Genomic DNA, 13523 nt, shown 5'->3' with positions numbered 1-13523 from the left:
ACGGCCGCAGCTTCGAGTCCGACCCTTGCGGCTGCGAGACCCCGTGGGGCGCGTCTCTGGAAGTGACACCTGGCTCAAGAGAGTGAGAAGCCTGTTGGGGAGTAAAGATTGCTCCAGCCATGAGAGTCCTTCACCTGTTTAGAACAGCCAGCAGTGACCAGGGGGCCTGTCCCCAGACCAGACTAGTCCAGATCTGCAGTCTTCTCTGGCACATGAAAGGAAGACTGGACCACGGGGCTGTCCATGGTGCTGACCTTGTCCTCAGCCTCTAGAAGGGGCCAGAGGTCTCTGGAGAATGCTGTCCTGCTCAGACCCAGTCCCTTGCCCCAGCTATCAGTTCTGTAAATGGAGGCAATCAGGACAGCACTGCTGGCACTCAGCTACCATCATGGTACCCACCCAAGAGGCGTCTGAGGCAGCTTGAGCTGCCAGGATTTTTGATGTCATTCTAGCCCCAGGATCTAAATTCTAGGGCTGTTTGACTGAGGCACCATAAAAAAGAGGGCCTCTGGTCAGGGTGCTTTCAGACAACAAAAGGCTGGTCCATCTGCTTCTAGGTTTGCCCCAAAGCAGGAGTTTAGCCAAGTTAATTTTTCTCCTGGGAATCACAGCAGCAGTATTACTTTATCTTTGACCTCCAGGTTAAGATCACTGGGTAGGAAGTAAGGAAACTTGGTGTCTTAAGTGTTTGAGCTGCTATAACAAAAATACCATAAACTGAATGGCTTATAAACAACAAACATTTATTTCTCACAGTTCTGGAGGCTGGGAAGTCCAAGATCATGGTGCCAGTAGGTTTGGTGTCTGGTGAGGACCTGCTTTCTGGCTCACAGATGGCACCTTCTTGCTCTCTCATCACATGGCCTCTTTTGTAAGTGTACTGATCCCATGAGCGCTCTGCCCTCATGACCTAATCACTTCCCAAAGGCCCCACCTCCTAATACCATCACCTTGGGCATTAGGTTTTCATCATATAAATTGGGGAGTATACAAACATTCAAACTATAGCACGTGGGTTCAAGTTTCTACTCTGCCCGTAACTCACGGTGTGGACAGGTCACCTCACTTCTGTGGACCTCAGTGTCCTCATCTGTAAAAGACTGGGCTTAGTGGTCTCCAGGTTCTTTCCAAACTCTAGAAAACGGGACTCCCCAGTTGGTTTCTGCTGGGTCTTACTCATTGCCTCTGCAAGTTCCAGATTACCTATTTAGAAATACATTTATGGAGGCACCATATAAAGAGCTTGAGGGGCTCCCCCAAAATTGGAGCTAGACTAGGGCTGGGAAGGGTTAGAAAAACAGATGTGTCTATGAAGAGTGGGGATGAGTGGTACTTGCCGGGATATGGGTGTAAACTGAAAGTGACAAAATCATACAGTTCAACAAGTATTTATGGAGTGCCTACTATGTGGTGGGTATAAGACCATTATAAAGGTTTTAGTGATTTCAGTAGGAGTCAGGTTACATTTTAGAGTGAAACAGCCCACTTCAGAGTGCTAACCCCATTAAGTTCTGACCAGCCACAAAACCCTGTGAAAACCAATGTGCCCACTTTGAGGAGGTGGTTTGACCCTTCCAGGGTCAAGCTGCGTCACTGCAAGCTTGAAATGATGGAGTGAGGCAGACTTAGAGCCGATGTGCCTTCCAGGACAGGTAGGAGTTCCAGATAACGGCAACACACTGGACAACAGCCAACCTAAGGAACAGGGATGGCACCGTGAAGAAGCAGCAGAATAAGGAGCAAGCAAGCGGGGAGAGATGGGAAAGCACAGTGGGAAAAGAGGGATTATTTCCAAGAACGCCCAGATTTAGCTCTCCTTCCTTCAGCCCCCCCACGGAGGGATGTGTGACTCAGACGAGAGGAAAACCAGCTCAGGTTCTGGTGCCAGCCCAGACCTCTGTCTCCTGGACAAAATCCCCAAAGTTAACCCCCCCTCAGCCGCCATCTCGCCATGCATGGCTCCATTATTCGTACTCCTGTCCAGGCTCCTTCTAAATGCACATCTGTCCGTCTTGTACAGCTGAGATCTCATCTTCCAAAAACTGTGCTGCCTGCCATATAAAGTAGCACCTCCTTCTCTTTATTTTAAATATACCTTGCTCTAGTTTCATAGAGCACTGCAAGGACTCTAAAGTTTCATTTAGTTCGTACGTCTATACTCCTTTTAGCTATGCTACTCATGTCCATTTTGACCCTGTCCCCTCTGAAGAGTTTCATGTTTTTCCCTGTTCCCAAAGCCCCCACACCTCCAATAATTTTAACCACTCATCTTGGTTCCACTATATTTTTTTACTGAGATTTCAGCAACTACCTTTATTATCTAGGATAAAATAATATTTTGCAGTGGACTAACCTGACCACGTTCCTACTTGTCTCTCTGGTCTACCTTTCTGCCTAACCTAGGCTGCAGCACTGCCCCTGCAGACATGCCATCAAAGGTAGAGAGCCCAGGTGGGATGGAGACAAGGACTGTGGAGCAAGATCCTCCCCAGGAAGATGAAAGAAGTCAGTGGGCAGACACTCTGGGATGTTCTGTAATAATATGCTCAGGAGTCTGAGGAGCTCTGACCAGGGCAGAGTGTTCTGGGGGGTCTAAGGTAGTTCAAGGTTAAAATGAGAATCACTTTGTCTCCACCCGTTCATAATGTGCATCTTCTTTGAAGGGTGGGGTGGGGATCTGTCATACCTGTAATGAAGAGGGACCAGGTAGAAGTTGGCTAACTGCACAGCAGGCCAGAGCTACAAGAGAGAGAAGGTAAAGGTTGGTGGGCTGCCTCCATCACCTGACCCCAGACTCACTGCCTTGCCTGGTCTGACTCCAGCTGACTCCTTGTCTGGTCTGACAAGAATATGTTGCACAACTGGGTGAGTGCTTCCCTGAGTATGGTGCCCATGTGGGAATGAGAGGGTAATCCCAACTGAGGGATTTCTGTGTCAGGAGAACCCCCAGACCCTGGCACTTCTGGACTCAAGAAAGAAGAAGAGGCAGCTGAGGTGTCAGCTCTTACATAGTAGTTGGTGATGAGAGCATCAGGATAATCCTGAGGAGACAAGAGAAGGAACAAGTGAACATTTGCATTTCCAGGCAGCTCAGACCTCCCGATCTGAGTATCACATAGAGACTTCTGTTCAGAGAAGACACCCCTGCACCACTGCCCCTCAGCTCCTCTCCTCCAGAGCTGGGGCTCTGCCTGCACCTCCACCTTTCCCGTCCCCATGAAGCCTGCCTCATTGCCCTGGGCCTGCCGGCCTGCCATCCACAAATCATCCCCACACCTGCCCAGCTCACCTGCTGGAGTTTGGCCCAATTGTCCTGGGCTGACAGTCCATTGAGTGTCCCTACCAGTGAGAGGAAACAGCCCAGAAAACATGGGGCAAAGCCCCCCTAGGGAAGAGAAAGTAAAGCACTGTGAGCACCTAAACCCCTGCCCTCCCTCGACACAGCTCACCCTCCCCAACTCCCTTTTCCTTGCGCTCACCTGATCCAACAGCATCTTCTTTAGTGCATCCACCCTGGTGGTGCCAGGGATGAGGCGGTCCAAAACCTTGTACCAGCCTCCTACTACAGGGCCCTGAAAGTAACCCCCACAGAGGGGAGCAGGGATGCAGAGGGGAGCATTAGGCCTTTACATCACAAAGCTCCTCCCCCGAATATGAGAAACCCAACCCCAGGGGGAGCAGACACTCAAGGCTGGCTTAGATGTGACAGGGTCCAAGGGAAACTAAAGGATGACAGGGAACTGAAACCACTGTCCAATCCACCAGCAGCCCTGCTGTGGGCAGAACTTACCACAAAGCCACAGCCCAGGGAGACCATGGTCAGGGTCCGGCCAGTCTTGTGTGCCTGCAGACCTCGTCTCTCCACCAGCTGCTGTGAGATAACATCACCCAGGCCCATCAGAGACCCTGTGCAGGGTACACAGGTGTTGTCAGGACACCTCCCAGGGACAAGCTGCCATCCCAAGGAGGGAGGTAAGTCTGCTCACTGAATGAGGCTCTGGCACTCTGAGGTCAGGAGCTTCATTCTGGGGCAAATGGCCAGTCCTTTCCTGCTGCTTCAAGGATGGTAACACCTCCCCAAGGATGGTGATATTTCATATGTGCCCCGTTAGAAACTGGGATGAGCAGCCTTGAGCAGGCCAGGGCCCAAGAACACTGCACTGAGCAGTGAAGGAAAGTTGGACTCAGAAACCGCAGGTAGGGGAAGGAGAATCTGAGGTGCCAGGGGCTGAGACGCACTGACTGTCGGAATTTGAAAGGCCTTCCAGACGTTTTCGTGCAAACCCCTTACTCTAGAGTTATGGATGGAAATGAAGGTCCGGGACCTCACATAACCGGTAAGTGGTAGAGCCAAGGCCAAGAACCAGGTGGCTTGATTTCCTAGACAGTGTCCTTTCCAGGACGCCTTACTGTGAATAGATCACGTGCAGAACGCTAAGGAATCCTGGGGTTGTTTTTCCCCCCCAGCCAAAGGCAAGACCTTGGCCAATGTCCTTCACCTTGGTTTTGGGGTCTCTGTTTGTGGAGAACAGCAAGAATAACTCTAAAACATAAGTGTTCAAATGGTCCCAGGCAGGAGGATGACTGGCTGAGCTGGTAAAGAGTCCCTGCAAGGAAGGATCCTGTCACCTCCCAGCACAGTCAGGTACACCCAGACTTCCCATTCACAGCCTCAGACTGAGCTGCCAACAGGTATTAAGGCCATTTCTCCCCAGGTCTTTGCACCCGCTTCCCCTCCCGTCACTTGCACAGACACCCAGCTCCAAGCAGCACTAGCAGGACACCCACACCCAGAAACCAAGACAGAAACCATCACTGTTTGGGCTTCCCTGGTGGCGCAGTGGTTAAGAATCCGCCTGCCAATGCAGGGGACACGGGTTCGAGCCCTGGTCTGGGAAGATCTCACATGCCGTGGAGCAACTAAGCCCGTGCGCCGCAACTACTGAGCCTGCGCTGTAGAACCCGCGTGCCACAACTACTGAAACCCACGTGCCTAGAGCCCGTGCTCCGCAACAAGAGAAGCCACTGCAATGAGAAGCCCGCGCACCGCAACGAAGAAGAGTAGCCCCTGCTCGCCGCAACTAGAGAAAACCCGCGCGCAGCAACGAAGACCCAACGCAGCCAAAAAAAAAAAAAAAAAAAGAAACCATCACTGTTTACAGAGCCCCCATCAGTGATGGTGGTGTGATGGTTTCTAGCAAACACACACTTCTACTAGGGCCACTTGGGAGTGACCGTATGACCTTCAGCTTGCTTGTCCATCACAGTGAGTAATGAGAGTCCCCTCCAGCCCCATAGCCACCACTGTCCCTGTGCCCTCAATTAGCACTGGGCAAACACATCCTCATCCTTGGCCCGGAGCTGGCTCTGACGTCCGTCCTGGCTGCACACTCATTGCTCTTCGCCCGCACCCCTGCACAGCCCTGCCCCTGTGCAGCCTCGTCAGAGGCAGCTGAGTAAGGCTGAGGGCTGGGGTCGGGCTGGGGCACCCACAGGTGACCTAGGCTGCTGGCCTCAGCTGCTGGGACCCCCAGCACACCCACCAAGGGAGCCCTGCCTCTCCTCTCCCTGAAACTCCCAAAGTGGTGGAGGCCCTTCCAAGTACACGGCTAGACACGGCCTCCCAGAGGGCAAGGACAGAATCCTGGACGTCTTTGTTCTCTTATCCCCCACCATACCAAGCCTGGCAGGTGCTCAGAAAATAAACTGGGAGAAATGTCAGAGGTACCACCCAGACAACAAGACTGCCCTGGGAAGGGCACAGAGGACGCCAAGTGTAGCCCAAAGGACGCACCCAGGCTCAAGGTGTGAGGAGCAGTGGGGCTGAAGGCTTGCTCCCCCTCCACGCAATTAGCACTTAACACCCTATCCCCTCTCCTTAACAACTTGGGGTCGCCAGCTGCGTGCCCAGGGAGGGGAGGGAGCTGCTGGGGCCATGCATAAAGGGAAGAGTGACCCTGACGAGGCCTGGGGAAGGGGGAACAGAAAGACAGTCACTGCTTAAATGAAGGGACTAACAGTTTGACACTTGGCAAGATGTTTACAGTATACAAAAGGGCTCTCATACATTTAATCCTCACGAAAGGTCTGGAAGGTAGAGGTCACACCTCCATTTAACGTCTTTGAGAGATGAGGTGACTTGGTAAGGAGTGGAGCTGCAGCCTGAAACCAGGCCTTCTCTCAAGGGGGTACAGGAGGCCAGGGAATCCCCAGCAGAGGCTGAGACCTGGGCTCAGGGGCCAGTGGGCACCAAGAGGCTCCTGTGGCTGCTACTCACGGTGGGGGGGGGGGGGGGGTTCCTGCCCAAACAAGGCCCCAAAGGCCCGCATATCAAAGACACTTCCTGGACTAACGCACTTTCTCTCTGTCTTTTACTCCCCAGAATGTGATCACCTCTGTTCCTTGTCACCTTGTGGGGAGGGCAAGCAGCAATATTCTTGGGAAGGAAACAGTCACAAAGAGAGGGGTGTTTTCACTCTTCATGGCTTACCAACAGTCACACAACAAGCTAAAGGCAGAGCAGGAGTGAAAACCAAAGTCCCTGACGTGTAGTCCCACAGTCCTGGAAGCCTGCAGCCTTTGAGAAAGATGGATTCCAGGCCCCCAAACCATGCCCATCAGGCCTGAGAGACAACCAAGCAGCAGGAGTGAGTAGGTGGTGTGTAGCCTGTAGCCCTGCCAGTTCTGTCCATTTCAGACAGAACCATGCCCAGTTCGTCCTCTGGAGGAACACAGATCATCAGGCCCCATGGGCCTGCAGCAGCTCCAGGGAGCTCTAAGGCTTTGGTCTAAGCACAGAGCAAGGCCTGCATTTTTGGTCAGAGTGATTGTTTGAGCAGGAAGGGCTGACACCCAGATTCCTCATCCCACCTTCCCCAACCCAGAGGCCAAACAGACCCCAACCACCCTAGGCTCTGGGAGTCCTCTTGGACATATTTGGTTGGCCTGGACCCTCCAGTGCTCTGGCTCCACTTTCCTTGGACTTGTTTCCAGGGGGTTGGGACTAGAGGCCTGCCGAGACATAATGCCTGAGCCCCGATGGGGCAGGACAAGGGGCTGCCGGGCAGTGATGCCCCAATGCCAGGCTGGGCGCAGAGCCCAGCGGGCAGATGCTGGCGTGGGTGTGACATCATGCCCCTGGGTAGGTGCCAGTTCTCATGCCGTCACTCGCCACCAGATTCAGCAGAGTGGGGCGGGGGGTAGGGGTTGGGGAGCGCCTGCATCTGAGCACAGATCTATTTGGGACCACCTTCTGCCCACTAGTGGAAAAGCCCCAACTTCCATGCCCTCATCCTAGGCATGGGTGGGGGTAAGTTCTCTACTTCCCCTATTTTGTTCCTCTCCTGGTTTTTGTGTGTCGAGTCTTAGATGCAAGAAACCAAAGTATTAATGGAAGATGAGAAAACTGAGGGGCAGGAAGTTGGAATGAGGAGCAGGAAACTGTCCTTGACTATGGGAGGCCTGGGTCAGCAGGTATAGCTGCTGGCAGGGGGCCAGGGTGCTATCTCATTCCTCTCCAGAAGTCTCCAATAATTAAATAGCTGCCTGGGGTAGGGGCTTGGTCTGGCAGAGCGTGAAGGGAGCTGAAGCCCAGCAGTGAGAGGGGAGCGCCTCCTCTGGGATCGGTCGGAGTGCTCTCCCCACTCCTGGCCTGAACCCTTCCCACTGCTAGAAAGTAAGACAAAATGGAGGGTTCTGCAGCTTGTCAGGTACCTAAGCCCAGACCAGCTGGAACTATACTCAGCAATCTGAGGTCCCAGGTGTCTCAATTGCAGGGCAGTGCATTGGGAAGTGCCCCAGGTTCTAATGCCAGCTCCACCACTGACCATGAAACCTCATGCATATCACTCCTCCCTCGTGCCTCAGTTTCCTTCTCTGTAGTATCAAGGGCTGGACTGGATGGTCTCTAATGCCTGTTGAGCTCTCACATTCAGACTGCAGGGAAACCAGTGTCTGCAGAAGCTCAGCTGCTTCCACAGCAGGACCAGAGTGGCCTAAGATGGATGGAGCTGGGCCCCCTGGAGACTGGAAGGGCCCTCAAGAAAGGATGCGAGAAGGCTGACTCAGACTCTGCAGAACACACCACAGACCTTTGCCCAGGCTGCCCTGTTCCTGACTCTGGCTTGGCCCAAACTGGGTGTACCAGACACTTCTTTTGAACCCTATCAGATCTTTTAGATTCACTTATCTCTTACTCCAGCCACCACTGCAGTTCACCTGATGGGTCCTTGTCTCAGGCCTATGCCTTACCTGGGGCTGAGCTACTGATGCTTTACCTGGGCATGATGCACGTGCAACCTGGTAGAGCACAGAGCACGGGCATCAACATCCCATATGGCAAACCTTTGACCAACGTGGGATGGAGCCGGTGGGTAAAGGTTTCTCCTTTTCTCCAGAAAAGACTATTCACCCATAAAGTCCTAAGAGGCATTTCAAAGAGCTTCTCAGTCAGTTTTAAGGGATTGAGCAGCCATGTGCCCTAAGCAGTGTCCATTTGATAAGGCATCCTTCTATTGGCTGTCCCTCTTCCCTCTCTCCCCACCGTGGGATTACTTCCTAACAAAGTACCTGCAAAGAAGCTTCAGACTCTACTTTTTGGAGAACCGAGGCTAGATGGTTATCCCTGTTCCAAATTTACGGCAAGTGGAACAAACCCAACCCAAAAACCACTATAAAAATAAGAGCTTGCTGTTCTTGGGTTGCCAACACTCATATAAAGGGCCAACTCCTGGAGCCTTTAAGTTTCTTGAGCATTTTTTGATTTCTAAAGCCTTTTCAGAGATAATCCCTACACTGACTCTGTGAGGTCATATAACTAAACTCAAATTCTAAACGAGGAAACTGAGGCTCAGAGAGGTTTATTTTCTTGTCCTGATTCACACAGCTACTAAGTGCTATGGCTCTGGGATTCAAACCTTGGTCTTCTAACTCCAAGTCTGAAATCTCTATTCTGTTTTCCAGTGTGATAAGCTATGCCGTGGGACCTTAGGAACTACTGTACTGGGATCTAAAAACAGCTCAGTGAGCTAAATCCACTTCCCCCTTTATTTGTAGTTTGATTCGAGTACACTGAGCAGCAGGGAAGGAAAAGTCTGAAAGGTCTGGGAAATTCTGAGAAAAGTGCTACCTACAGGTTGCTTCAGGGCTGAGATACTGGCACAGCCTCAGGAAGACTGGGGGTGTGGAGCCACAGAGCTCTAGCGCTGACAGACCAGCACCCCAGTTCAGCTACGTATCTGCACTTGGACCCCTTGGAGCTCTAGCTCCTGCCTTCGTCAGCTGCAGATCCCTCGGGTAAGGAAACACAAGGACCATCCTTCCCTCCCTATTCTTGATGGCCACGAAGGGGAGAGGGGGAAACTTCCTTCCGGCAGTTCGGGTCCCTGAGGGAATGTGAGGCTGGGCAAAGGGCCCAGCGTGTCAGTTCCCATCACAGCCACCCAGTCCAGCGTGAGTCACCACACACGCAGCCAGGTGAGTCATGCAGGCTGACGGACACTCTGAGGACAGGATGGGGGACAGCTGGGCACAGGAGGCTGGAGAGGGGCCCAGGGAGGGGCAAAAGACTCCTTGGCCAGTCGCTCAATGAAGTTCCTAGTGCTGATGTGGGGCTATTCCAGCAACAGGACTGCTGTTGCGTCCTGGCTTTCAGTAGCATCCCCCCCACCCCTTTTTAACAGTCTTCCTCTCAGAAGCCCATGGTCCTCATTAGAATCCTGTTCCTTTCCTCTAAACATAGGCAAGACCTTATCTTAACCGGTCACCCTCGCACTGCCCCAATAGTCACAGGCCTTCCAATCCTTCCCCTTATAAAACTTATCTCTGTGCCGTCTCCTCTCATATTAGCTAATCTGCAAAATGAGATGATAACAAATACAGGTAAGTCACTGGGTTACCTTTGTGGGGTCGCTACTCAATCACTGGATTTAGAGTAAAAATAAATCCTTCATTAGTATATTGTTTGAGGATACATCCATAGATAGTAAACTATAAGAAACGCAAAAGAATGATATAAACAAAACTCAGGAAAGTGGTTATTTCTTAGGGTGTATGAATTAGGGACAGGCATTCAAGGGGTCTCAAAGCTGGGTACTGATACAGGAGTATTCAGTTTACTTTTATTTCAATGGTACATACATATCTTAATCATTTTTTTGTGTATTAACATATATTTCACAATAAGAACAATACTAAGAAAAATAAACTGGGGTAAGAGTCTGATTCCAGCACTTATTAGGTGTGTGATCTAATGTGGACCCAAGTAATCTTAGCCCACTTTGTGTCCCCACCTTTGTGGGGACCCTATGAGATAATGTGTGTTGAAAGTGTTTTGCACACTGTGAAATGTTAAAGGAGCCTTTGTTATTGTTCATTTTCTAAGTTAAGGCCTCCTAGGGGCAATGCCTTTCTTCATCCTAAGGGGATGACTCCTCAGGTTTGTGAGGACTTTCAGATCCTACTTTATAGCCAGGTCATCTATGCATACCCCTTTCCTTAAGAACAGCCTTGGGGACCCTCCCTCCAAAACAGACTGGGGTGAGAGCCAATCCTTCAAGGGGTCTGAATAAAAGCAAAAAATGAGGGCGGGGGGTGCAGCGAGCTTCTGCCTCCCAGATCAGCCTGCTCTGGTACCACTAGGTCCCACAGGGACACTTACCAGCTGTCAGGACCTGTACTTTCCACGGGTGAGCAGTCAGAGCCCGCTGGTATGCCCGCCAAAGTGCCATGCTTTCTGTCAAGGCGAGAGGAGAGGGGGGTCACCCCCACTGCCCCTCTCCACAGTTAAAGAGACTTTTGTCCTTCCCTTGTGCCCACTACCTCTCCCCCTCCCGCTTCTAAATGGGCAGAGGCTTCCTGGACAGCTTCCTGTCACAGGGATCGCCTTAGGCAATCGGGGAAGTGAGGAAGGCTGTGGGCGGCTATGGAATACCGGTGGCCTCCACCCGCCACCCCACCCCCAGCCCTGAAGCAGGTCTATCTGGGGGCCTCTGTCCCGACCGAGACACACAGGAGGACAGGTTTGCTCTGGCTTTCACCCAGAGCCTGGTCGGTCCCCAGATTCAGACTCTCAGTTGGAACCAGCCCGTATCCTTCCTGAGCCCAACTCCACACCAGAAAAACGACCTCTGACTCCCTGAGCCTGGAACGGTCACACGCGGGGCTGCAGCTGCGGGCTCGCTGGGCTTTGAGCCGGTGACCGCGGAACTCTCGCTACTCAACAGCGCGCGAGCTCAGCCCCTCCCACGTGACCCGAGCGGCGGAGGGACTTCCGCCCCAAATCCCATCCCTTCCGCTCGGCTGACCGCTAGGCTTTCCCCTGCATCCAGGGCCGGAATGGGAGTGGATTCAGCCACTAACACCGTGGAGAAGGGCTTGGCTCGGTCTGCGCCGAGTCTTGGTGCGGGGCCCGCCTGCCCCCCTGGGTCCGGCCTCTGTCTGCTTCTGCCCCTTCTCTCTCCGGTGCACGGGCCTCTTGACCTGGATAGACTCTCACTGTTCCCGCGTTCCGGAACTGGCCAAGGTGCAGACGTCGTTCTCGGTCTCAGGAATTATAGTTTGGAAACTATTAGCCATAGTTAAATGCGTGCGTGTGTGTTACTTTTTAAAAAAAATGTCTGTAAGTTCTTCAGTAGCCTCAACTGTGAGCTCCTGAATGGGTGGAACTGGGTCTTGTTCATATTTGTCGTCCTCATAGCAACTAGTTCAATGCTTTGTCCACAGTAGCCTTTAGAAATGCTGCGTAAAGATGACTGCTCCATGGAAATCATTCGGAGTACAGAACCTCTAGTTTAGATACTGGTTTCATAACTAGCGGGTTTGCAGCCTTGGTCATCGCGAGACTTGAAGTTCCTCATCTGTGAAATTAGGGGGTTGGACTCTTTGTTTTTCAAACTGGGCTCCTCAGTTTTAGGACTTTATAGATGTTTGGGGAAGGGGTATCACAGGTTCTTCTTTACCTAAGCTTTTAAAAAATACATGTATACTTATAGAAAAAGCCACATTTAAACAAGGGCCCACAACTAAAACTGTTAGGAAACCAATAGATATGGTGATTTCCTAATCCCTTTCCAGCTCTAACATTCTAAAATTTTATGAATATACTGCAACATCCTTTCTAGGGTAGTGGAAACATTCACAAGGTCCCTAGCAGATTTGTCAGGCTGACAGCCTTTGCTTAATCATCCCTAGAGAGCTCACACTTCAGGAGGCAACCATATCTGACTCTTTCAGGGTCTTTACCTGGCTAGCTCCAGCCCCAATTTACTCAGTTCCTATATGATTAAGGCAGGGAGAATCCTGTAACAGATAACTGGAAAAACACAGTAAGGAGGCAAGAGAATTCGATGTCACAAACATTTAACTAAAGCTTTCTATATGCAAAACACCATGCTAGAGGAGTGAATTTACACTAGTAATAGGAGACCAAATGTACTAAGTTGGAAAGTTGTATTCTGAAGTCAGACTGCCTACCACCACTCAGTAGTTATGTGACCTTATTCAGACTGCTTAACCTCTCAGAATCTTATCTTTGTCAAGTAAAATGGGGCAATACCAACCTCATAGGGTTAAATTAAGTAACATATGCTAAAGTACTTGAAATAGATAAAGTGCCTAATAAACTCTCATTTAACCTCTTTTCCTTCCTTTTCTCTTGGGAGCACATGGAAGGGAGAATTATTTTTACTGGAGAAATCTGGGAAGCCCCTTGGTGGAGGTGGAATTTGAGCTGGGGCCTTGAACTATGAATAGAACTTAGGTGGAGATGGTAGAAAAGGACACTCCAGGAGGAGGGAATGGTGTGAGCAAAGGCACAAAGGAAGAAAAAATGCGGGAACCCATGGATAGTATAAAGTATATATCAGGAGGAAAGTTTGGAAGGGGAGTGGCCTGGGGCAAAAAGGGCTTATGGCAGAGAAAGAGAGCAAGGGCTGAAAGCATTTTCCTGCTTTTCTTTTGGATGAGATTAGGGCAGAGACCCAGCAGCAGGAGCAGGGCTGCCAACACCAACCTACAGCCTCAATGACATGGGTCCCCAGGCCCCACCTTTTCTACCACTGAAAGTGGGATTTCCTGAGGCAGTGTTAAGGGGCTGTTGTGTAGAACGAGCAAAGCTCCTCTGCAATGGAAAGCACTTCCCTACCAGTCCTCTCAAAAAGAAAATTGGCATAAACTGAGCTGGCACAAATAGGATGGTGCATACTTGGCTGCTTTGCATTGACGTGAGTTGTGGTCTCTCTGCTGCTAATGGTCTGGGTTACCTCCAAATCTGTTTCCTCTTCTGTACAGGGGAGGAACTGAACTACTTGATTCCTTTCCTCTTAAAGGAGATTTTCTCACATAATGCTAAGTTCCCTGCACTGAAGAGGCAGAAAGCTGTTCCCAGATATTTGGCCAATCAGTCTACAGTGTCAAAAGTGTTCTGTTCCAGGTAGGCACTGAACTAATCTCCACTCCCTTAAATAGGAGCTGGCTATGTGTTTTTCTCTATTTCCTGAAGTCATCTGACTACTCCCTGCCCCAAA

At 51.1% G+C, this 13523-nt stretch overlaps 1 protein-coding gene and 1 long non-coding RNA gene across 7 annotated transcripts; one reads left to right on the top strand and one right to left on the bottom strand.

Annotated features, from left to right (window-relative positions):
* Positions 1 to 722: 722 nt before the first annotated feature.
* Positions 723 to 11437, bottom strand: MPV17 (mitochondrial inner membrane protein MPV17). Of its 6 annotated transcripts, none has more exons than XM_036873301.1 (8): positions 11125 to 11319; positions 10658 to 10732; positions 3791 to 3906; positions 3480 to 3572; positions 3290 to 3385; positions 3009 to 3041; positions 2687 to 2739; positions 723 to 1695 (listed from the first exon to the last, which is right to left on the bottom strand). In XM_036873301.1, the coding sequence occupies exons 2-8, from the start codon at positions 10725 to 10727 to the stop codon at positions 1626 to 1628; spliced, it is 531 nt and encodes a 176-aa protein (XP_036729196.1). In that variant the 5' UTR covers positions 10728 to 10732; positions 11125 to 11319; the 3' UTR covers positions 723 to 1625. The 6 variants fall into 6 exon arrangements, with proteins under 6 accessions (XP_036729196.1, XP_036729197.1, XP_036729199.1 ...); XM_036873302.1 differs by having other exon boundaries at positions 11113 to 11190; XM_036873304.1 differs by having other exon boundaries at positions 870 to 1695; positions 3480 to 3562; positions 3791 to 3871; positions 11125 to 11344.
* LOC118906063 lies at positions 785 to 2357 on the top strand. The gene is made up of 2 exons (XR_005022406.1): positions 785 to 871; positions 1579 to 2357. It is a non-coding gene; the product is annotated as an uncharacterized LOC118906063 (long non-coding RNA).
* Positions 11438 to 13523: the final 2086 nt, after the last annotated feature.

Source organism: Balaenoptera musculus, chromosome 13 (assembly GCF_009873245.2).
Source record: "Balaenoptera musculus isolate JJ_BM4_2016_0621 chromosome 13, mBalMus1.pri.v3, whole genome shotgun sequence".
Taxonomy (NCBI): Eukaryota; Metazoa; Chordata; class Mammalia; order Artiodactyla; family Balaenopteridae; genus Balaenoptera; species Balaenoptera musculus.
The sequence above is the reverse complement of the archived record's forward strand: the minus strand, read 5'-3'. Positions and strand labels throughout refer to the sequence as shown.

Bases quoted from the DNA above. Each gene is read 5' to 3' on its own strand.
- MPV17 (XM_036873301.1), bottom strand. From the start codon at position 10,727: ATGGCACTTTGGCGGGCATACCAGCGGGCTCTGACTGCTCACCCGTGG. The intron at 2,740-3,008 runs GTAAGAGCTGAC...TCTCTCTTGTAG, and splicing joins CTCTCATCACCAACTACTAT to CTCTGGCCTGCTGTGCAGTT. The intron at 1,696-2,686 runs GTATGACAGATC...CCTGTTCCTTAG, and splicing joins CTGGTCCCTCTTCATTACAG to GTTGGCTGTTGTCCAGTGTG.